Here is a 24215-nt window from a genome sequence, read left to right as displayed (position 1 = left end):
GAATCCAGGACTACATGCATGCTAGGCAAGATTCTTCTCCTGAGCTATACTCCCAGCCTGGGAATGCACTTTTCTTTCTAATTTTTTTATTTGTACATATTAGTGGGATTTGTAGTTACATATTCATATGTGTGTACAACCTAATTTGGTAAATTACATTCTCCTATTACAAATGTGCTTACAAATGCAAAAATTTAATTTGGAGATTTAAATCTTCCATCATTCAGTTCATCCCCATAGTAGTCTGCAAGAAATAGGCTGATGAAGAGACCCACCTGATTTGTTGAATATGCCAGATCAACAGTGATTTGAGGAAAGCCAAAAATGAAGAATCTTCATAGAATACAATATATGCTAGGGAGGTTTTTTTTTATTTTTTAGTTGTAGATGGACCAATACCTTTATTTTATTTATTTATCTTTTTATGTGGTGCTGAGGATCAAATCCAGTGCCTCACACATGCTAGGCAAGTAAGTGCTCTACCACTGAGCCACAACCCCAGCCCACTAGGGAGTTTTTATCCAGTATAGTTCCTCATAAATTTTAAAACTTTGACTTTGAATCTCTATGTTTTGATGGTCCAGGATAAACAGTAATGAAGAAATGTAATATTTCCTCTCAACATTTTTACATAAAAGTAGGTAAATGGAAGAACTGTTCGCCCTAATAGCTAAGAGAACTACTTTCTCTTTTCTCCAAGTTACCTCCTGGACCTGACCACTGTCCCTTCCCTATTGCTGCATTATCCACTGATAGGAGCAGTACCTCCAGAAACTTTAGCAAGAGGAGAGCAAATAAATCTGGTCTGTGGCTGGGGCTCAGCAGTAGTGCACTGGCTGGGCATGTGTGAGGCACTGGGTTTGATTCTCAGAAACACGAATAAGTAAATAAAATAAAAGTCTATCAACAACTAAAAAATACATGTTAAAGGGCTGGGGTAGTGACTCAGCTATAGAGTGCTCGTCTAGCACATGGGAGGCCCTGGGTTTGATCCTCAGCACCACATAAAAATGAATAAATAAATTAAATAAAGATTTACATCTACAACTAAAAAATAAACAAATATTTTAAGTTTGTTTATTTATTTATTTATTTATTTTAATCTGGTCTGTTACAGAACTGTATTATCAACATCTTTTTTAAAAAAGTAATGAGGACCTGAGATAAACTTTTTCCAAACTAACTACATGAAATTGCTCATTGCCTTAGGAAATCAAGTAATGTGCACAACTCTTAAATGAAGTTGTACATAATAATCTCTAAAGAGTTGCACATTTTATTAGTATAGTTGGCCATACTAAGCAAATACTTCCTTACTAGGTAATTACATGGCACCTAACATTTAAATAGGATTCTACAATTTTAATGTATTTGAGAAACTCCATGAGCATAATCTATAATCCCATTTTGAGGCAACTGACAACAAAGAGAATAGTGTTCTTTGGTTGCTCTTGTTAAGATTTTTTTTTTTTTGTTTTAAAGCCACTTATTTATATATCAGGTTTTGTAATTCATAATATGCTCCGACCTACTTTCTAATTTGCTACTTACAACTCAGCGAATTAGTAAATGACATTGCAGTTTACAAATAAATGAACAGAAGCTCAAGACTATGTTTCAGCTAGTACTAAATGGCAGCACCTACACTGAAACCAAGATTTTCTGAAACTTGGTTTTCTCGCCTACCCCATGTTGATATTCTCTCATTTAAAAGTATTGGTCTCTGCTTTCCTAGGATATTCTTAATTAGGATGAATGGTGAAGTATCTAATGAGAGGACACTAGACAGCTCAACGGCCGGAATACTTACACAAATGTGGATTGTATGGCCTGAACAGGGTTCATAAATTTGAAATTAGTTGCAAATATTTTAAACATGGAGAGTTTTTATATGAAAAATGAAGCTCTCATGGGACTGGGGCTGTAGGTCAGGGGTAGAGTGCTTGCCTAGCACAAGACAGACAATGGTTCCATCCTCAGCACCACATAAAAATAAACAATAAGGGTATTATCTCCATCTACAACTAAAAAAAAATTTTTTTTTTTAAATGAGCCTCTCTTAAGAATTAGAAAATCTGACAAAATCTCATGCTTTCCATGTGGCAGTAGGGTGCCCTTGGATTGCCTATTCATCATAGTCCTTGAACTCATCCTACATTCGCCCTGCCTCTCATTTTGTTACCTGCCTTTAACCCTTAGGCATTTGAGTTGTGAAATCCTCCCTAGGCTATTATGTCACTTACTTCTAACTATATATAAATCACTAAAAGAATTAGAATGTTTGTTCTAGCAGATCCTCTTAACATATTGTTAAATATACTTTTTAAAGTTTTTATCTTTTTATAATTGTTAAATAGTGCCATTAAAAATAGTTATGTTTTAAAGAATGCTTGATTGAAAAGAAATGCATGATTATGTTGTTTTTTTACCTAATTCTTGAGAATAAAACATTTTATGGTACTTTGGATCATATTTGCATTCTATTTTAGATTTTTTTCTTCTATGAGAAATTATGCTTAATGCTTATCCTCCTTAATCATCCTTTTATTTAAAGTGGAGAAATATCTACCTTTTTTCTTCCTTCTTGTTTTTTAAATTATCATGCTCTTTCTTGTGTAGATTTTACCTCCTCTTATATTTTATTGGATGGATCTTTTAGGATTTAGTTTATTTTTCCTCTGGAAGTGCCTTATGATAAATTCCTAGGAGGGTGAAAACAAAACAAAAGACAAGAGTCATCAGAAGATAGTTTCATTTTTTTTTTCCCGTGCCATGATCAACTGGCAATGTTAAAGGTCTTTCACTGACCTTTTCTAGACTAAAAAGAAAAAAATCATTAGCCTTCAGAGTTATCTTTTTTCACTATGTTCATGACAACCCAGTAGTTCTAGAGCCTCAAGTCATAGTATTTAAAACCTGCTAGGGGTTGCATTATCTATTACAAAGATAAACAAGCCAGTCTCTCTTAACCCAACTACTCTCTTGTTTTTAGATGACTATTTCATGCCTCCTCTTTTTCCTTAAACCTCTAGAGTTTCTTACTCTATTCTGTTTTCAGCTTGCTTCATACTTCACTGAGAAAATAAAACCAATCTGAAGAAGACTTTCACAAAAGCCAACTTCCACATCCACTCACCTATCTGTATCCGTACTCATATATTCTCTTTCCCTTCTATTCAAGGGATGAACTACCTGTGTCCTGAGGCCAACTTTCCACTACATTTTTTATTATTTCTGCTCTTATTCTAACAATGCAACCGGCTTTCTCCTCCATAATCAGTTTTTTTTATTTCATGGATCATTATAAAAAAAAACCATCTTTTAAAAAAAAAAAGTTTCTTCTTGGTACACTTCAGCTCCTGCTGTCCTTCTTTTATTGATTCCATTTAAACATCTCTATCACTCCACCAGAGCTGCTTGCTCTTGTCAATTCTTCTTTTATATTATTATTCCAATGAGCCTGTCACCCAACTTGGACCATCAGTAGAATCTGACATAACTCATCCTTCCATACCCCTTGAAACACTGTTCATTCATAGCTTAGAAATCAGACCCTTCTGCTTCCTTTATCACTGCCTACCTCTCAGTCTGTGGATTCTTTCCTGCCTGCATCTCTCCCATGATGAACCCATTGAGTGTCATGTCTTAAATACTATGCTGATGGTTTTAAAATTTTTGTCTCCAGACATCTTCTTCTGTCGTAGAAGCAATATAGCGTAGGAGTAAAGGGCAGATTCCTTCTGCTTAATTCTAGTCCAAGTACTTACAAGCTTTGTGACTAATATCTACCTCATGTGATTGCTGTGAAGATTAAATGAATAAATAAAAGTGAAGTGTACAAAAAAAACCAGCTTCCTGTCATAGGTAATTGCTAGGTATCATTATCATCTCCTCTGGTCTTACTCAACTCAATATACAGCAACTCATGTCTGTCCCTATGCTATAGCCAAAAATTCCAGATGACCTTGACTTTTCTCTTTTCTCTTACAACCTACATCCAGCCAATTAGCAATTCCTGTCTGCTATAGCTTAATCAATTCTAACTACACCATTATTGCCCTGGTCCAAACTAGCTTCTCCTCTCACATGAGTCATTGCAGCAGCATCCTAATTCCCCTGCTTCCATTGTTGTCCCCCTAGCATCTCCTATCAAGAAAGCCTGAGTGATCTTTTTAAAACAGAAGTCCAGTTTTGTTGCCCCACTGCCCCAGATCCTCCAGTGGCTCCTGACAACAGAGTAGAAGCTAAAGCTTTTTAGGCCTTGAAGGACACTGGACGTGAATTCCCTCTCCCTTTTTTTTTTCCTCTTATCTAGTTCCACTCTCCCTATTACTCTGTCTGTTCAAGCTATACTATCCTCCTTGCTAATTCCTTAAACACCAGATATACTTCTACTTCAAGGCCTTTATATTCTCTATTACCTCTAGTTCAGAACACATATCACCAGAGATATATGTGTGGCTCACTTTCTCCATTTCCTTCTCTTTTCTCAAAAGCCCCATCTCAATGAGTACTTTCTTGGCAACTCTATTTTAATGTACAGATACCAGCCTTCTCCATATAGATATACATATATTCCTATTTTCCTTCCTAGCTTTATTATTCTCCACCATTTGTCATTCCATATATTTTATTTATTTATATCTTTCACTAAAATATAAGCTCTCTGAGGACAGGGATTTTTACTTATTTTGTTCACTGCTGAATCTTCAGTTGATAGAATAGTATGTGGTCTAATAGTTGCTCCACAATATTTGAGTTTAGTAAATTAATGACAGATATGCTGTTCCCAAGTTCACCTTGGGAATCAGATAGTGTTAAGAAATGGTTACCAAATTATTGAACAATAACAGGTGCTAATGGAAGAGAGGAGGAAATATTAGATATTAGTCACAAAGCTTGTAAGTGCTTGGACTAGATAGGTTGTAATTCACGCAAGCGTTTAGAAAATGACACCTAAGACCAAGATTTAAAATTATGAAAAACAATAAAGTAAGTTAGAGAAGAAGGGGACTTCAAACAGAAGGACCAACACTACCAGGGACATTGGATGAGAGAGAACATGCTCCACACTCATTTCATTCATTCAACTTAGGGATGTGGAAAAGAAAACATAAGATGCAATTCAACTTTCACATGTGGATGACCAAAGGGATGGTGGAGTCATTCATTGTGAGAAAGGGATATGATGAATTTGATTTTGAACAGGTCAAATTTGAAATACCTGTAAATTTTTCCTTTTAGCTATTAGATATATTTAACTGGCACATGCACATTTCTTTCTCTATATATGTATATTTGAAATAGTCACCTAATGTTAAAATAATCCCCAGGTCTCTCTCATACCCCACCTCGGTAAAGTGATTTAGCAAACTAGAAGAACTGAATTGTCTCTAAAAGTCTCTTAGCTGTTTGGCTCATGATATACTTTTATCCTTATTTTTTTTTCCCAAAGCCTTTAACTATCCTCTCTTATTTAAGAAACTATCGGAAATAGTGTATCTTAGTGTCCCAGACTAAAAGTTATTGTATTTTTAATGAAGTAGCCATTGGAGATGGCTAAGAAGTTGTGATTCTGTCCATTCACTGCTTTGGGGAATTTTCATTGTATTTATCCATTACACCATTCTGTTCAGAAGTTCAAATACCAAATTATAGACTTCAAGGCTTGTCTTCAAGTTTAAAATTAAAAAAAAAAAATGAAGCCAAGTTCTCTGTAAAAGAAGTCTCTTATTCACTTATTAAAAGGCACACTGTATCATAGTTGCCTTCCCAATGTATGGTTATTACTTTTATCTCTATGTGTAGGTATGACAGAAAGACTGACCAGCAATTCTTAACACACTGGGTACCCTTGAAGACCTTTGGTTTGTAGCTGAAAGAACTTTGCACAGTGGAAATGCAAATCATTTTTACTCAGAAAGAGTGACTTCCTCTGGGCCTCTTACTCAAATTGGTCTGTTTGATGCTGTTGCTTCTTAATACTTCATAGCTATGCCAAAATATGCATCCCTGTGTCTTTATAGCATTTCTTTGCTTTAGCTTACAATAGAACATCTGCTTAACCTTTTTGCTCTTCTGTATCATATGCCTAGCCCATCTTGGGTACTATCTTGCCTCTAAATATCACTTCTATTTATATTGGTTAATTGCATGTTTTATCTCCTTAGTGACCTTGGGAATCATAGAATTTTAGATTGGACAGCATTAAGATGGGAGTCACAGTTTAAAATAATAGAATATAAATATGTTTGTCAAAAAAATGAGGTAACAGGATTTAGGGACACAATTGCAAACAGATCTAATGTTTCAATATAATGAATTGTCTTTCCAAAACGGTTTAATTAATGATCACTTTTTAGAGCTGGGATTGTGGCTCAGTGGTGGAGCACTTGCCTGGCATGTGTGAGGCCCTAGGTTCGATCTTCAGCACCACATATAAATAAATTAAATAAAGGTATTGTGTCCACCTACAACTTAAGTCAGCAGACTACAACCTGCTATTTGTTTTGTTCTTTTTTTTTTTTTTTGGTGGTGGTACTGGGGATTAAAACCAGGGCCTTGTACATGTGAGGCAAGCACTCTACCAACTGAGCTATATCCCCAGCCCTGTTATTTTTGTTAATATATATATATATTTTAATGAAGTAGCCATTGTATATATAAGTAGCCCATATATATATATTGTAGTTGGACACAAAACCTTTCTTTTTATTTATATTTTTATTTATATGTAGTGCTGAGAATCAAACCCAGGGCCTCACATGCACTAGGCGAATACTCTATCACTGAGCCACAACCCCAGCCCTGCTATTTGTTTTTGAAAATAAAGTTTTACTGGAACAAATCCATACCCATTTGTTTACTTATTGGTTGTGGCTGCATTTGTGCTACAATGCCAGACTTAAGTCGTTGCAATAGAGATTATATGGGCCATAAAACTCCAAATATTTGCTATCTGGCTCTTCACCAAAAAGCCTACCAATCCCTCACTTCTCCAACTCATATCTCCCCAGTATTTACTTCTTCATCAGTATGTAAAATGAAAAAGAACATAGGGATCTTTCAGCCTACTAAGAATATCGTCAATTTGTTAACTTCATCTTTTTTCGATTTATTTTGTAAAGTGGCTTCTCCTTTTAAAAACTATCATACTTTGGAGATAGATAAGTAGCAGTTCTTTGTAGTAGTTGGATATTTCAATTGTATTTTCCTGTGTACAGTAGAAAATGATCTTACAGTGCATTGTATTTCACTTACTGTTTCTGTCATTTTAATCTTTCTTTACCTTTTTTTTTTTTTTTTTTGGTAGGGAGGTAGCAGGGATTGAACTCGGGGCACTTAACCACTGAGCCATATCCCCACTCTATTTGGTATTTTATTTCGAGACAGGGTCTCATTGAGTTGCTTAGTGCCTCGCTTTTGCTAAGGCTAGTTTTGAACTCACGATCTTCCTTTACTATTTTTTATGTTAAGATTATCTGTATGTTTCTCTTACTTGCAATACAAATTTCTGATTTACTAATTTTTAATAAATCCACTAACTTGTTATCATATTCTTCTGGGTCAGAGCCTGCTTAACTGCTATTTTGATTTATATTACCCATAATAAGGGTTCAAAGCAGATGGTAATTTTTAAATTCTAAGCTGGCTATTTAAAGAATAGAGTGGTTATTTGAAAGTTATATTTTCATTTGTCATTTTTCACTTATAGGTTAACTTGATTCTTCTGTTTAGATTTCACTAGTTTAAATTCTAAGTTACTAGAATTCTGTCCATGTTTGATCCATTTTCTTTCTTTGAAGAATTAGCAATTTTATCTTTATTATGTATGAAATTTTTTCATGATATTGACACTACTCAGCATTAATTTCACCTGTAAACTCAGTTTTTATTAAAATAGAACATCTTAGAATAGCAGTTATGAAATAATTGCTAATATCTTACATTACTTTATCACTGCCACAAATTTAGTAGCACCTAAAGTATGCAGTATTTTTGAAGGGGTATTTATACCACAAAATTTATGCAGTTCTGCATTTCATACTTTAAGTTATCTTTTTTTTTTCCTCCCAGTCCCTTTAGTTAGCCAGCTTTGACCTGATCTCCGAGAATTATTGGTTTAAATAGCTAGTTTTAAAGCAAACAGAAGCCAAAAAAAAATTCATTTTCTATGACTTTTATCTTCTTTTATTCTTAAAAGTGCCAAGGAATGGGCTGGGGCTGTAGCTCAGTTGGTAGAGCGCTTGCCTAGCATGCACTAGGGTTCGATCCTCAGCACCACATAAAAATAAAATAAAGGTATTGTGTCCATCTACTATAAAAAATATTTATTAAAAAAAGTTCCAAGGAATCTCAGTTTATATTATCAGAAGGAAAGACTCTAAAAGTTTACAAATAATACAGAAGTGTCACTATTACAAAAGTTCTAAGAGGAAATCTAGAAATATCAGCTACAAGCATCTTTGAATATTGATATCTCAGTACCTAACTGAGTAAATGAAATGAGGCAAAATTCAAGAACTGGCACTCAAATATATTAATAAATACAAAAAGAATTCATATTATCTTTCCCTATTTTAAAATAGCAGAAGCCATGAATATGACAAAATACAACTTCTCACTAATACATTAGTATAATGGTATACAAATTTTTATAAAGGCATATCTCAAAAAGTTTTCATAACCATAAAATTTGGCCAAGAATGTTGTATTTGTCTGAATATTATAAGGAAGCGAACTGGAGAACAGTCCCATTATAAAATGGCCTTTTATTTTTCCCACCTTCAGTCTTCAACCTTGAAGTAATCCGCTCTCTTCCCTCAAATGCTGAACATGGCAGGCTACAATTACAGAACATGCAGACTGATAAAACTGTAAATTTAAATGTCTTACACAGGATTTTCAGTGCCATTTGGCAGCCTTCTATGTCATTGATTACTCATTTTCCATTCCTTAGAGTACTAGACATTTAGCAAATTTCTTCTTTCAACAAATATTTCTTAAATTCCTACTCTATTCCAAGCATCAAGATCCGGATACAGGGGCTAGGGTTGTGGCTTAGCGGTAGGGCACTCTCCTGGCATGTGTGAGGTGCTGGATTCAATCCTCAGCATCCCCCATAAAAATAAATAAATAAATAAATAAAGGTATTGTGTCCATCTACAACTAAAAATTTTTTTAAAAAAAATCAGGATGCAGCAGAGAACAATACAGATGGGAAAAAGTCCTCACAGAGCTTACCTTCAACAAAATATTCAATGTTACATTATTGGTTAAAAATGGGCAGTTAACATTGTTGATGGGGTGACTTTTTTTGTCCCAGATTGCCTGGAACAGCCCCAACATAACATCTGTTCCTAGGTTTTAATAGTGCCCCCTTTCATTTTCAAAATGGTTCCAGTGTGGACGGTAAATTATACAACCAGCCTAGTTCTAAACTTTTTATATACATAAACTCATTCTCATTTTATTATCACATTCTCATAAGATATATGAAATTATTAACATCATTATACAGACGTAGAAACTGAAGTATAGCAAAGTTAAGTAACTTATCCTTGGTCATGCTAGTAAATTGCTGAACCAGAATTCAAACCCAGACAGCATCTTGATTCTTGGTCACTAAACTACATTGCCCCTAGGACTGCTATTCTAAATCTTTACTGTTTCACCCTGCCATCCTTCCTTTCTCACCCCAGGAAGTAAAGCAAGTAATGTCATCTCCTTCACAAATAGATTTATGCTTCTTTGGGTTGAATTTCTCCAACATGTCATTTCTTCCTTTATAAATTTATCTTCATCTCTACTCTGCCTCATGACATCTTTCCATTACAGAGGAAAGGACACCCTTCTGCATATCTACAACTTGTATTCTAGCTCCATCCCATCCTGTCTCCTGAAGGAATTTATTTTCTGAAGTAGTCTTCTCTCTTTTTCTGGGCCTCTTGTCTCCATCTTTACACTGGTTTTCCCCACTCAGCATATAAACATGATCAATTGTCGTCATTGTTGAAAGTAACTCTTTCGAGAAGTTTTGCTATTGGGAGAATTTTTTTTAATTTTTTCAATAGTAATGTAATGATGATTAATGACTACCAATTATTTATTACCCTATTTAAATTCTAGATACTATAAATAATGTGTAACCCATTTAAACCTGCAAATGTTTTATAGATGAAGAAATTGAAGCTCAGAGGGCTATATCACTTGCTTAGCTTATAAATATCTGCACAAAATTCAGACTCTTATTTGTCTTACTCCAAAGCCTATTCTGTATCTAATATAACATGCTAGTTTATTACAGATCTCTTCTGCCTATACTTATTGCTCTACAGCTCTCCTCCTTTTTACAGGAAAGCTTTTTAAAGAGAGTATTTAATACTCATAGACTCTTCTTGCCTTTTGTTTACTTCTCAACCCATTCTAGTTTAACATCCACTTTTTTATTAGTCAGGGCCTTCCAGAGAAATAGAACTGACTAGAATGTGTCTGTCTATCCATTCTTTTGTGATGTTTCAAGGATTAAAGAATTGGAACAATTCTTTAATTTATTGGTGTTCTTGCTCTCTTTATTACTCCAATCATTGATCTCTACCAAATCTTAAAATTCTATCTTAGAATACTCTATTGAGCTTCAAACATATATCCAATTGCCTATTGAATTTCTCCTCCTGGATATTACAGACATCTCAAACTTTGCCTGAAATCCTATTCTTCCCCTCTCAAACTGGCTTTTACATCTCTTCTGTTCTCTTTATTGGTACTACCCTCTCCACTCAGTTACCCAAGCTAGGAATTCAAGAAAAATGCTCACTCTTCCCTTACATTACCATTTAAAGCCTTCTGTTTCCATATCCATCAGCCAAGACAGCTGGATCCTCATTTTGTCACACATCCAACCTTTTAGTCATCCTGCTTCCCTGACTCTTTCCAACCTGCACACTGCTACCAAAGTTATGTTTTAAAGGTGCAGATCTGTTTTATTGTGTTTCACTTGCTTCAGTAGCTTCTAATTGCCTACAAAAAATCCTTAGCAGGCATACAAGGCCCTCCATGACAAGGCCTTTCCTACCTCTTTTCTCCCATTATTCCTCACTCACTCAACCTAGTTTCATGGAATATTGAAAAATGTACAGAGCCCAGACTTGTATGTTGATTGCTTTCAGGTCTTTACTGTTGTTTCTTCCCCCTTGCAGGTCCACTACCACTGTTACTTCTCTATATCCCTACTCCCATACTAGGGCTTTAAGAAAAATTGTTCAGAACCTAGGTTGATAATTTTGGTATAGGCTGTTCCAGTTCCACAAATAAATTTGATTGTGCCCGATGGCTGGCATATTGGACCTTGTTTTCAGTTCTACTCTAGCACTTATTACTGTATTTTTGTTTATCTGAATATTTCATTGGACTATGAGCTTTTCAAGTATTTCCACTTGCTAACAAATTATAGGCATTCATCAAATGTGTGATGATGATGGAGATGATGAACCTCTGGAGTGGACCAAAACAGTTCATTTAAATAAGATTAGACCTCCCATATCAAGGATTCCTGGCCTTGGGCACATGTAGAGGAGAATGGTATTTGGGGTATTCTCTCATCTCATCTAGAGGCTGCTGCTCCAAATTTAGTACCAGCATCCTTTTTAATATGTATTTCTATTACAATGTAATACCTGTTTTTGACCTTTGTTTTGTTTTATTTGCGTGTATCCTTGGAGCAGTTAAGAAGAAAGGACATTTTAAATTACTATTGCATTCCATCATTGGAGAAATTAAATATCAGTTTTTTCTCATGTGAGTCATATGTACCAATAAAAAGTCTTTTCTCAGCCAGTAAAAATAAAATTCATATTATAAGAAGTTTGTTTACTCAGTTTTTAGATCATCCTATGTTTCCAAATGTCTCCATACATTTAATGTCAAATTAAAAACTAAAGTTTTGTGTTAAACTTGAGAGGAGAAATAGTGTTTTTTTAAGGATGGTTAATAGAATAATAAAGACTTCTTGCCATTTTTAATATGAAAATTTCAGGTAACCAAGGGTCCTGCTATTCACATTGGGGTCAGAGGATAGTGGAAGGATTAGCATTTAGACTTACCTTTTACTTTCTACTCTGTGTATATTTGTAGAAGCTACTTGTGGTGTAACTCCTTATGTACTTAATATTTATCTGACTCTTGGTTTTCTTGGTTGGTTTTTTAAATGGGTGAAGAATCTAGTTATAAATTCTTTGCCCCTTATGGAATGTGATATCTTAGTTTTGATTCCATCTGTCCCTTCCCCCCTTACTTAAGTTTTTCTTATTGTTTCGCATTGGGTTTCTAAAATAATGGCTTTGGCTTGTTTTTTCCTGAATGTTTCTGCAGTTTGGTTTGAGTATCTGGCTTTGGGTACCCCTCCTGAACTTGGACTTCGTCTGTACTTGTCACTTTTGGAAGGCAGAAGTCAGTATTTTCTATGGAAGATGACTATTTTTTAATATTATATATGTGTATCTCCCCTTCCCCTCCTTTTTTGGTTTCTCTTAAAAGACTGGAAAGAAGGCAGTGAAGGCAGTCCTGTGGGTATCAGCAGATGGACTCAGAGTTGTGGATGAAAAAACTAAGGTAAGATTTTTGTAAGCTTAAATATAACTGCTCGTATCATATTTAATAATTTTTTATCCCTAATGATCAAATATGATGCCATTAAGCTGTTATAATCACTGTATATCCTTCCACCTTGTTCAAAGTACAGTATTTTGAGAGACTGCTTAATGTTCAGGAAACCAATTTAATTACTTATTTACCTTATGAAAAATGGAATTCTCTCAACATTTTGTTCTACATGACATAGTATGTTTAATGTACTAAGCACTAGCATTTAATGTTAAGATCTGAGTTTTGGTTTTTTTCTTACATATTTAAAAATGTTTCACCCCCCACGAATATAAAAGATGCTGCACCTTTTACCATAAGTAAAAAAAAAAAATTTAAATATGACAGGCTACATCTGAAATTTCTTCTTGTTCCTTAAAAAAACACTGTTTTTAGAAAGTGATAGGTAAACTATCACTTATAATTAACCTGCTATTTAACTGGAAATGCAACATAAATGAACATTTTAAGCCTAGAGAATGGCTCTTTGGTTAACATTTACTTAGGATTCAAACAATAACTCAAATCCTAGGTAGCATTTTTATTTGAGAGAATGTGATCCTAAATGACTAAGAACAGACACATTGACTCTGCATCAAGAAATCATATAGTATTACATAAATGCATTTAATCATTAATTAAGATTTCCTGGGGCTGGGATTATAGCTTAGTAGTAGAGCACTTGCCTAGCATGTGTGAGACACTGGGTTCGATCCTCAGCACCACATACAAAAAAATAAATAAACAAAGGTACTGTGTCCAACTCCAACTAAAAATGTTTAAAAAAAATTCCTAAAAGATGTAAGTTAATAAAAAAAAGTTTAATAATATGACAATTTTTTTAAAAAATCAAATTTCACTGGAAGGAAGAACATCTGTCAGATAAAAAGCAGTTTTGATAGGAAATTTGCCTGATAAATTTGGAGTTACTGCATTTTAGTTAGTTTACTTTACATGTAAGACTCTTTTTAATTTCAGAGAAGCAGTGGTCTTAAATTTCAGTGCATTACTTTTGGAAACAATGATTATATTAGTCAATTTGGTTTTAAGAATGTGTATTATTTTCATTAGTGTTTTGGATGAACCCTATTCTTCTTTTAAGTCTGGGTATTTGTTTTATACTGTAGTTGGAAAGTGATGCTGCCCCCTAGTGGGCTGTTTTCAGCACTTCCATTCATTAATTTAGTTTTTAACAGATTGGTAGTAGTAATTGGTGGCTTGTCACTTTTGAATCCATCTTCCACCTTTATATTTTGCCATGAGCAGGGGTTAATACACTTTTGGGTTGAGTATGACAAGGTCACACCATGATCTATACAAATTTTCCATGGTACAGAAGCCAAAATTTGAGGTCCCTAACCTTTGAGCAAGAAACTATCAATTTGCCTTGCTATCCGTCTCCCCACCCATGTCTATCTTGGTTCTTCTAACGTGTACCTACTTAAGAGTATAGTTAAATACTGGATAGTTTCTTAGAAAAAGGGATAAATAAAATTGAATCATGGATGGAAATGAAATTTATATTACTAAGAGGAAAAATTTTTTTTTAAAGTATCCTCAATATGTTTCACTTACAGCAAGGTTTCACTTACACAAATGCTCCTATTGGACTGATCCTCCTGAAAACAACAGTAAACTCTGAACAAAACAACCCAGTTATCTGAAAGCACTAGAGAATAACCCAAAGCAGGCAGATTCTGGAAAGAAGTTGACACTTGGAAGAAGGAAATGGCACTAGGTCATTTCCCATTTCATAGTTTCTACTCTTTGTTATAGACCCTAGTTTATATATCATACAGAATATCCAAAACTCTTAGTCATTCTGGCCAAAAAAAAAACAGAAGACAGAAATTGAAGCAACAGCAGCCACCAGAAAGTGAAAGGGGTATCCTGGCTATGAGAGAGCCAAAGAGGAGGAGGCCTAAATTCTAATCTCTTAACCATGCAGGTGTGAGGCAGACTCTAAATAGTCCAGCTAACAATAAAAAAACTGATATTTGAGCTGCTATCCAAAAGATAGAGTTGGCCATTTGAGTGTAATCTAGTTAACTACCTGCTAAAACCAAAAACACCACACTTGCAAGGAATGTAAAAGAATCTAGACTGTCTACAAATAATATCCACAAAGTCTATAATACAGTGTAAAATAACTTAGCATACAAAGAACAGGAAAGTATGACTTGTTACAGAAAGCAATAAAAACTGAACCTGGAGATAACAAGAATTTTGAAGTAGGTATGATAACTCACTGATGTAAAGGAAATATGCTGATCTTGAATGAGTAACTAGAAATCCCAGCAGAGAAACAAACTGAGTTAGAACCAAATGGAAGCTATACATATGCAAAATACAGTACCTGACTAAAAAAATTCACATGTGGGGCATATTCTTAATTGAAAAAAGCAAAGTATGGAACAGTATATATTAAAAAAATAATTTGTGTAAAAACGATAGTAGAAGCATGATTATCATATTTTTAGCTTATATTGCAAGTAAACCAAAAGGATTAAACATTGATTTGCATATATATATATATATATATATATATATATATATATATATATATATATAAAATCAAATTGAACATACATCTCCCATGAAAGAGATCTAAAACTATAACCAACCAAAATATATTTTAGAACATAGAGATGAAACAGGGTGCAGTGATATAAACCTAAAAACCCAGCGATTCAGGAGGCTAAGGTGGGAAGATCGAAAATTTGAGTCCAGCCTGGGGAACTTAGTAAGACTGTGTCTTAAGATAAAATTTTTAAAAGGGCTAGGAATGCTGCTCAGTGATAGAACACTAGCCGAGCATGTGTGAAGTCTGTGTTCAATCCCCAGTGCCACCAAAAGAAAAAAAAGTAGATGAAGCGAGAGAGCCGTCTGGACAAAGCAATGTCTCTTAAGTCAAATTCTTGGTTTCAAATCACTATTTTGTCGCCTAGTTGCATCTCATGTAGGGATTCTGTATTGTAAAATGAACCTCCTGTGTTTATTCTGAGATTAACTTCATAAATCCTCTTTCTTTGTGCTTTCCGTTTTCTAGGACCTCATAGTTGACCAGACAATAGAGAAAGTTTCTTTCTGTGCACCAGATAGGAATTTTGATAGAGCCTTCTCTTATATATGTCGTGATGGCACCACTCGGCGCTGGATCTGTCACTGCTTCATGGCTGTCAAGGACACGGTAAATCCAACAATGTATATCCCATCATGGGTATTCTCAGCTGAGCTCCTTCCAGGTTGAATCAATCAAGCAGTTTCCACTATAGTTTTAATAATTACATGATGCCTAGGCTGCTCTTGGAAGCACTTTTTAAGATTTTACTCCTTTTATTCAAATAGTTCACATTCTTGATGTTATCCTATGCATTGCAATGCATAAAGCAAAACGATTGGCTGGGATCCAGTCATTAAAGGAAAGAAACTGAGTATACCTGCAATCCTAGTGATTTGGGAGACTGAGATAGGAAAATGGCAAGTATAAGGAAAAATTCTTCAACTTCAACCCTGTCTCAAAAAAAATAAATACAACACTGTAGATCTGGCTCAGCAATAGAACACTCTGGACTCAATCCCTAATACTGCAAAAAAATAAATAAAGTAGAACTGTCTTTGTGGGCTGTGTAGCTCAGCCATAGAGCACCTGCTTAGCATATGTGAGGCTCTGGGTTTAATCCCTAGCACCACAAAAAAAGGAAGGGAAAAAATTTAAGAATTGCTATGGTGATGGTGGTTTCTAAACTTTAGTTAGAGTTTTTATTATTGGAAGTATTTTCAGGATTAATTTAGTAGCAAAGAGGCTACTACAAATAAAAGAACTGAATTGGAATATATTTTCAGTTAAAATTAAAAACAATAGAGGGCTCTGTGGTAGAGTACATGAGATCCTGGGTTCAATTCCCAGTACCATTAAAAAAAAAAAGAGAGAGAGATACTAAATCATGATAGAATAAACTATGCTAGATATTAAGAAATTATAGCCAGACTTGGTGGTACATGCTGGGTAATCCCAGCAGCTTCGGAAGATGAGGCAGGAGAATCATAAGTTCAAAGCCAGCTTCAGCCACTTAATGAGGCCGTAAGCAACTCAGCAAGACCCCGTCTCTAAATTAAAAAAAAAAAAAAATTTTAACTATTTATATGTGCCGCTGAGGATCGAACTCAGGGCCTTGCACATGCAAGGCGAGCACTCTATTGTTGAGCCGTAACCCCAGTCCCTGTAAATAAAAAAAAAAAAAAAATTTTAAGGACTGGAGATGTGACTCAGTGGTTAAGTGCCCCTGGGTTCAATCCCTGGTACCAAAGGAAAAAAAAGAAAAGAAATTATTGCATGGCAGACTTCATGTGTGGTGCTGAATCAAATCCAGGGCCTTGCACATATTAGGTTAATGCTTCACCATTGAGCTATATCCCCAGCCAGAAACTTATATTTGTGTTTAAAATAGAGAATAATTTCTCCTTTATTTATATTACCCAGAATTCTGACATAAAAGACAAGTCTTTTAGATGATGATGATCTTAACAATATTTAGCATTAAATATGCTAAATATACTTTCTGGATTTTTAAAAGTTCAGACAGAATAAGGTATTTGTGAAGGCTAAAATTCAGCAAAGCTCTTGCCAAAGTTTAATTTGAAGCAAAGTAGTACTGCTGACTTTAAAACTGGCAAAAAAAAAAAATTTAACATCTTGGAGACAATGGTATAAACCCTGAGTCAGATATGGCGTCCAGTCCTGGTTCTGATTCCTGCTTTCTGTGAGGCAAGTTACTTAACATTTTCTAAGACTTAGTATTCACTTCTATAAATGGAAATAACTGTTGTGGAAACTAAATTAGGTAATTATAAGCACCCTTAATATAGATTCTGGCCAACAATAACTGTTTGAAAATCGTAGTTAATCATCAAAGCTGAGGTGTTTTGAGAAATAAATTGAAAGAACTACTTTTTCTTCCTTTCTCTCAGGCTCTAAGAAAGCCACTAAAACTATATTTTGGGTTGGGGTTGTAGCTCAGTGGTAGAGCGCTTGCCTAGCATGTGTGAGGCACTGGGTTCAATTCTCAGCACCACATATAAATAAATAAAATAAAGGCCCATCAACAACTATAAAAAGGTATTAATAAAAATATATATTTTGCCATCACTATATTCATGAAATCCAGAGTTCAAGAGTTTCCTAAAATCATATTTTTTTTTGAGAAAGAGAGAGAATTTTTTTTTTAATATTTATTTTTTAGTTCTCGGCGGACACAACATCTTTTTGTTGGTATGTGGTGCTGAGGATCAAACCCGGGCTGCACGCATGCCAGGCGAGCGCGCTACTGCTTGAGCCACATCCCCAGCCCCCTAAAATCATAATTTAAAACTGTTTTATTGTCAAGCTGTTTGGCTCTTCTAGGCCAGTGGTTCAGCTATACCAGAATCACCTGGAGACTAGGTCCCACTCAGAATTTTTCATTCACTTAAGAATGTGTATTATCAGTTCCCAAATGATGCTGTTAATGGGGAATGGAGGTTCACTTTAAGAACTTTTGCCTTACTAAAACATAGTAAAGCTCAATAAATAAAATTGTAGTTATTATTACTACTATCATTGTTATCATTACTATTTTTCAGTGGAAAGGGTATACACTCTTACAGTTCTCATAATTTTGATTGATTGATTGTTAATAGGTAATATCTAACCTTTTTTGGCTGAGCTATGGATATTATTAGATGTCATTTTATGTAGTTGAAAAGTAAAACAAAATTGCCTTCATGGAGAAAGTGCTTATATGGGAAGAAATAGCAGTCCTCTAAAACTTGTGCTTATTTGTAGCTGCACAGAATGAAATTATTAGAACTACTTGGTGATAAAGGTTTCTTAAAGATCATATACATAATGAAACACCAAATAATTTTCAAAAGAACTTGTGGGCTGAGGATGTGGCTCAGTGGCAGAATACTTGCCTAACCTGTACAAGATCCTGGGTTCAATCCCCATTACTTCCAAAAGAAAAAGAACAAGAACTTTTTCTCTGACCTAGGATAAATGACAAACTTCCTTGGGCTATAGCTTTGTCCTTACAATAGAGCTGTGCTCAAAACCAAACAGGTTCTACGAATCATTCACTATCCCCTACACCCATTTTATGATTTCATATCCTAGCCTTATATCATCTTCTTAGAAAGTTAGATAGGAACTCATGTGAATTCATAATGTTTTAGTCTAAATAGCCAAAAGGTACTGTCACATAAAATATTAGAGACAAAAATCATTTTTAAACATTATCTTCTTATGATACCTGATATTGGCATGTAAAGTCCAATGAAATAACTTGTTCACCACCATCTGTAAGAGCAGCTGCCTTCATGGTATCTTCTAAGAACACCACAAAAGCCTCCTTGTTCCCAAATGATGCCAACAATTACTATACCATCTCTAATCTTTTTATTCTTCAGTTAGGAATATGGTTTAAAATACAGATGACCTTGGTAAAAATAATCCATTGAATTTGTTAAATTGACTGTTAAGTAATCAAGTGAATCTATAAAGAAATTAATTTATATGGGGTTGGGGTTGACACTCAGTGGTTGGGCGCTTGCCTAGCATGTGCGAGGCCCTGGGTTCGAGCCTCGGCACCACATAAAAATAAATAAATAAATAAAATAAAGATATTGTGTCCAGTTACAACTAAAAATAAATATTTTTTAAAAAGATATTAGTTTATATAAGCTCCCTTTAATAAATTAAATAAAAGTTATTTCCTTATTAGTAGAGTATATGGATGCAAATGTGCTTTCACTTTGGACTGTGTGTGGCTGGGAGATAGAGTTGAGGGTGAGAGCTTAAAGAAGATAAGGTAGGCATGAGAAAAGTCTAAAAGCACCAAAAGCCAGAAATGGGGGCATTCAGAAAAGGGAGAGGAAACTAAGCTTTCCTTTTGATTCCTTTTTTTTTTTAATAGTTGGGCAGCATACTTTTATTTGTTTCATTTTTATGTGGTGCTAAAAATCGAACCCAGTACCTCATACATGCTAGACAAGTGCTCTGCCACTGAGCTACAGTGCCAGCCTCGTTTGATTCACTTTTAATCAGGAGTTTTATGTATCAGAAGTTTTAAGTTTGCACCTTTTTTTCCCCCTAAATCTGTTAACAATGTATTTAAACTCCTGGAGTATACCCAGCCTTTCCAGTGGTTTTTTTAGAAATGTCTGCTAAATATTCCCACTATTCCCTAATGGGAAGCTGGAGGTTTACATGTTAAGTTTTAGAACCTTGAGCAGTGTGTCCTAAAGCTGGTGGCCAGAGCTGACATGACAAAGAGAGCCTCAGTGCTCAGAAGCTCTCCAGCTGTCCACAAAACCACGGGTTATTGATGTTCACTTTGCCTAAGACCTGAAAGTGTTAATGTAATTGAAGTATCATACACATTAAGATAATTTACTCACTTAAATTAATTTTGCCTATAATACAAATTAATTTGAAGCTGGAGTTTGCAACATTTTTTCTTGTATAAAAACGTATTTATAGCTAGGCACTGTGGCGCATGCCTGTAATCCCAGCAGCTCAGGAGGCTGAGGCAGGAAGATCACGAGTTCAAAGCCAGCTTCAGCAACAAAGAGGTGCTAAACAACTCAGTGAGACCCAGTCTCTAAATAAAATACCAAATAGGGCTGGGATGTGACTCAGTGGAAGAATGCCCCTAAGTTCGATCCCTGGTACAAAACAAACAAACAAAAAACTCATATACTTGTATGTCATTGTTGGTACTGTAACTCCAAAAAGGCTTAAAGAACCTTTCGCTCTCTCCAGGGTGAAAGATTGAGCCATGCAGTAGGCTGTGCTTTCGCAGCCTGTTTAGAGCGTAAGCAGAAGCGGGAGAAGGAGTGTGGAGTGACTGCTACTTTTGACGCTAGTCGGACTACCTTTACAAGAGAAGGATCATTCCGTGTCACAACTGCCACTGAACAAGCAGAAAGAGAGGAGATCATGAAACAAATACAAGATGCCAAGAAAGGTACAGTCTGTTCTACTACAATGTGTTCATTTAATGTAGTTTTCCCCAACAGGCTAATAATTTGAAGCTAGCAAGAATATGTTTTCTCATACTCAAAGAGAACTCTTGGGAATGAGGGTATATATATATATATAAAAAGAATAAAAAATTAATGATAGTGATTTGAGGGTGGGGCTGGGAGAGTCTCATTATGTTACCCATGCTGGCCTTGAACTCCTATCTCAGCTTCCTGAATAGCAAGGACTGCAGAAACATGCTAGCGCAACAGGCTGATAGTGACTTCTTGTAAGCATTTGTGCTAGGATACCAAAGAATAAAAAACATATTGGCCAGGCGTGGTAACATATGCCTATAGTTCCAGCTACTCAGGAGACTGAGGCAGGAGGATCATGTGTACCCAAGAATTCACGACTAGCCTGGGCAACAGAATGAGACCCCCTCTCAAAAACAAAACAAATCATGTATCATTACTAGAAATTTTTATCTAAATATTATGATTTAGTATGTTTTAGTGATTTTCAGACTGAAAATTTTTGGATTTGTTTTGTTTTTTCAGTGTGGGGATCAAGCCCAGAGCCTCACATATGCTAGGCAAGCATTCTACCACAGCTACAACACCAACCCTGAAACCATATTATTTAACTCATTTTGACCCATTTTCCCAAGATGTAGCATACCATTTAAAATTTAAATACATAATATTATTTTACATAATTAGAGAAGAACATAATTATTATTATATATGTAAGCTCTAGGTTGTGATTTCCAACCTATTTTAATGCACCTGTGTTGATTTTGTTAATATTCACAGAATTGAAAACTTAGGACCTGATGGGTTAATGTCACCAAGCAATATTGCTATACACAGCAGTTGACAGAGATTGAGTTCTAAAGTCTACAAAGAACCATGAAGGTTGGGTAAAGACTTGACATAATCAGAATGGGATTGAACTGGTGCTCACATGGAAAAAGTCTTATTTCAGGACTTTGAGGACTGAGTCACCTCAATAATATAATATAGAGGAGTTATATAAGCCCCTTTTTTCCCTTTTTCTTCTCTCCTTTTTTCTTTCTTCTTTTTTTCTTCTTCTTTCACCCTCCAAATTTTACTTTTACATCCTGTATTTTTCTAAATACATATGTGTGTTTGTTTTATGTACTCTACTGTCTTCCCACATACTTGTCTACCCTAAATTACTTCCTGTCTATTCCCCTGCTACTAACCCTCTTCATTAGATTTCTCTTTTACCTTTTCTAAAATAATATTAACTCTATACCCTCACATCTTTCCCCCTCAGCATATCATCCTATGCCAGACCCCCAGTTCATTGTCTACCACCAGAAACTGTAAACCTTTTTACAGAACTGCTGGTTATATTTTAAATAATAATTAAATCAAACATTTCTGGACATTGAAACTAACCTGTAAATGTCTGAATAACAACAAATTGTTCATAGGTGATGTATTGTTGATATTGGGATTTGTTAACATTGTCCTTCCCCACAAGGGAAAGATCTTGGAACCCTACAAGAGCACTACAAATCTATAGGGTAAAAACAACAACACACCAGACCCACAGAGCTGGAAAGGAACAGACAGGAGCAACATGAAAAGACAAGGGAAGAAAGTACCACAAACAAATCAAGATAATACATCATTAGAATCATTGGCAGCTAGAGCAGAAAAAATTACAGAGAAAGATTTCAGGATATACATGGTTAAATGTTCTGTGAACTCAAGACATAAGAGAGCAAATACAAGCAGTGAAAGATCACTTCAACAATGAGCTACATAAACAAATCCAAGAAGCGAAAGATCACCTCAACAGGGAGATAGAGGTTCCAAAAAAATAAAAGAAAGAAATCCTTGAAATGAAAGAAATAATACGCCAAATTACAAGCTCAAATGAAAGCATCACCAACAAAGTAGACCACTTGGAAGATAGGACATCAGACAATGAAGATAAAATATATCATCTTGAAAAGAACATAGATCACACAGTGAAAATGGTAAGAAACCACAAGCAGAACATTGAAGAAATATGGGATTGCATAAAAAGACCAAATTTAAAAGTTATTGGGATAGAGGAAGGCATATACTTCCAAACCAAAGGAATGAACAATTCAATGAAATAATATCAGAAAACTTTCCAAACATGAAGAATGAATTAGAAATCCAAGTTCAAGAAGCCTATAGAATGCCGCATATACAAAATCACAACAGATCCACACCAAGGGACATTATAATAAAAGCACCCAACATACAGAATAAGGAGAGAATTTTAAAAGCCACGAGAGAAAGGAATCAGATTACATAAAGGGGAAAATCAATTAGAATAATGGCAGATTTTTCATCACAGACCCTAAAAGCTAGAAGATCCTGGAACATATATCAAAGTCTGAAAGAAAATGGGTGCCAACCAAAAATCTTGTATCCAGCAAAATTAAGCTTTAGATTTGAAAATGAAATAAAAACCTTCCACGATAAACAAAAGTTAAAAGAATTTATAGCTAGAAAACCGGCACTACAAAACATCCTTGGCAAAATAGTCCATGAAGAGGAAATTAAATACAACAATGAAAGTCAGCAGAGGGAGGTAGTACAATAAAGGAAAACTAATCAAAGAGGAAAACCAAGTCAAGTTAAATAACAAAAATAAACAAATATGGCTGGAAATACAAAACATGTCTCAATAATAACCCTGAATGTTAATGGCTTAAACTTACCAATCAAAAGACATAGGCTAGCAGATTGGATTTAAAAAAAAAAACTACAACAATATGCTGCCTCCAGGAGACTCATCTGATAGGAAAAGACATACACAGACTGTAAAGGGTTGGGAAAAATCATACCACTCACAAGGACTGCAGAAGCAAGCAGGGCTTTCCATCCTCATATCAAATAGACATCAAGCCAAGGTTAATCAAAAGGGATGAAGAAGGACACTACATACTGCTCAAGGGAATCATGCACCAACAGGACATAACAATCATAAATATATAAGCCCCAAACAATGGTGCAGCTATGTTCAGCAAACAAATTCTTCTCAAGTTCAAGAGTCAAACTGACCACAACACAATAATCTTGGGTGACTTCAACACCCCTCTCTCACCACTGGATAGATCTTTCAAACAAAAGTTGAATAAAGAAACTATAGAACTCAATAATACAATCAATAACTTAGACTTAACTGACATGTATAGAATATTTCAACCTGCATCAAGCGGATACACTTTCTTCTCAGCAGCACATGGATCCTTCTTTAAAATAGACTGTCGGAATCCAGCTCTGGCAGGGGGTCTCAGAAGATGAACAGATAGATGGTGAGGAGCAAAAGGTGGAGGAGAACAACACAGACACAAGAGTGAAGGTGTTGAATCTTATCCTTTACTTGTGAAGTTAATCATATATACTTTTCATTTTGGCAGGCTCACAGTATTTTGTGGTTACAAAACAGGAATCATTATTCAAAGAAATGAAATTTTACGTAGCTACAATTAGATAAGAAGAATGTATCTTGGCTTATGCATAAGCAGGCATTTTTACTTTCAGTTTGCGTTTTGCTTTGA

The 24215-nt window shown here is 35.0% G+C and overlaps 1 protein-coding gene across 14 annotated transcripts in view; it reads left to right on the top strand.

Moving 5' to 3' along the window:
* The window catches only part of Numb (NUMB endocytic adaptor protein), a 162662-nt gene that overhangs the window by 127280 nt on the left and 11167 nt on the right, over nt 1-24215 (top strand). For all 14 annotated transcript variants that reach the window (XM_040275550.2, XM_040275552.2, XM_040275549.2 and 11 more), the window contains 3 exons: nt 12535-12609; nt 15689-15829; nt 20441-20645. In XM_040275550.2, the coding sequence (XP_040131484.2) occupies nt 12535-12609; nt 15689-15829; nt 20441-20645 (421 nt within the window). The remainder of the gene's footprint in view (nt 1-12534; nt 12610-15688; nt 15830-20440; nt 20646-24215) is intronic.

The sequence above is a fragment of the Ictidomys tridecemlineatus genome, chromosome 5 (genome assembly GCF_052094955.1).
Source record: "Ictidomys tridecemlineatus isolate mIctTri1 chromosome 5, mIctTri1.hap1, whole genome shotgun sequence".
Lineage (NCBI taxonomy): Eukaryota > Metazoa > Chordata > Mammalia > Rodentia > Sciuridae > Ictidomys > Ictidomys tridecemlineatus.
This window is presented reverse-complemented; position numbering and strand designations above follow the sequence as displayed.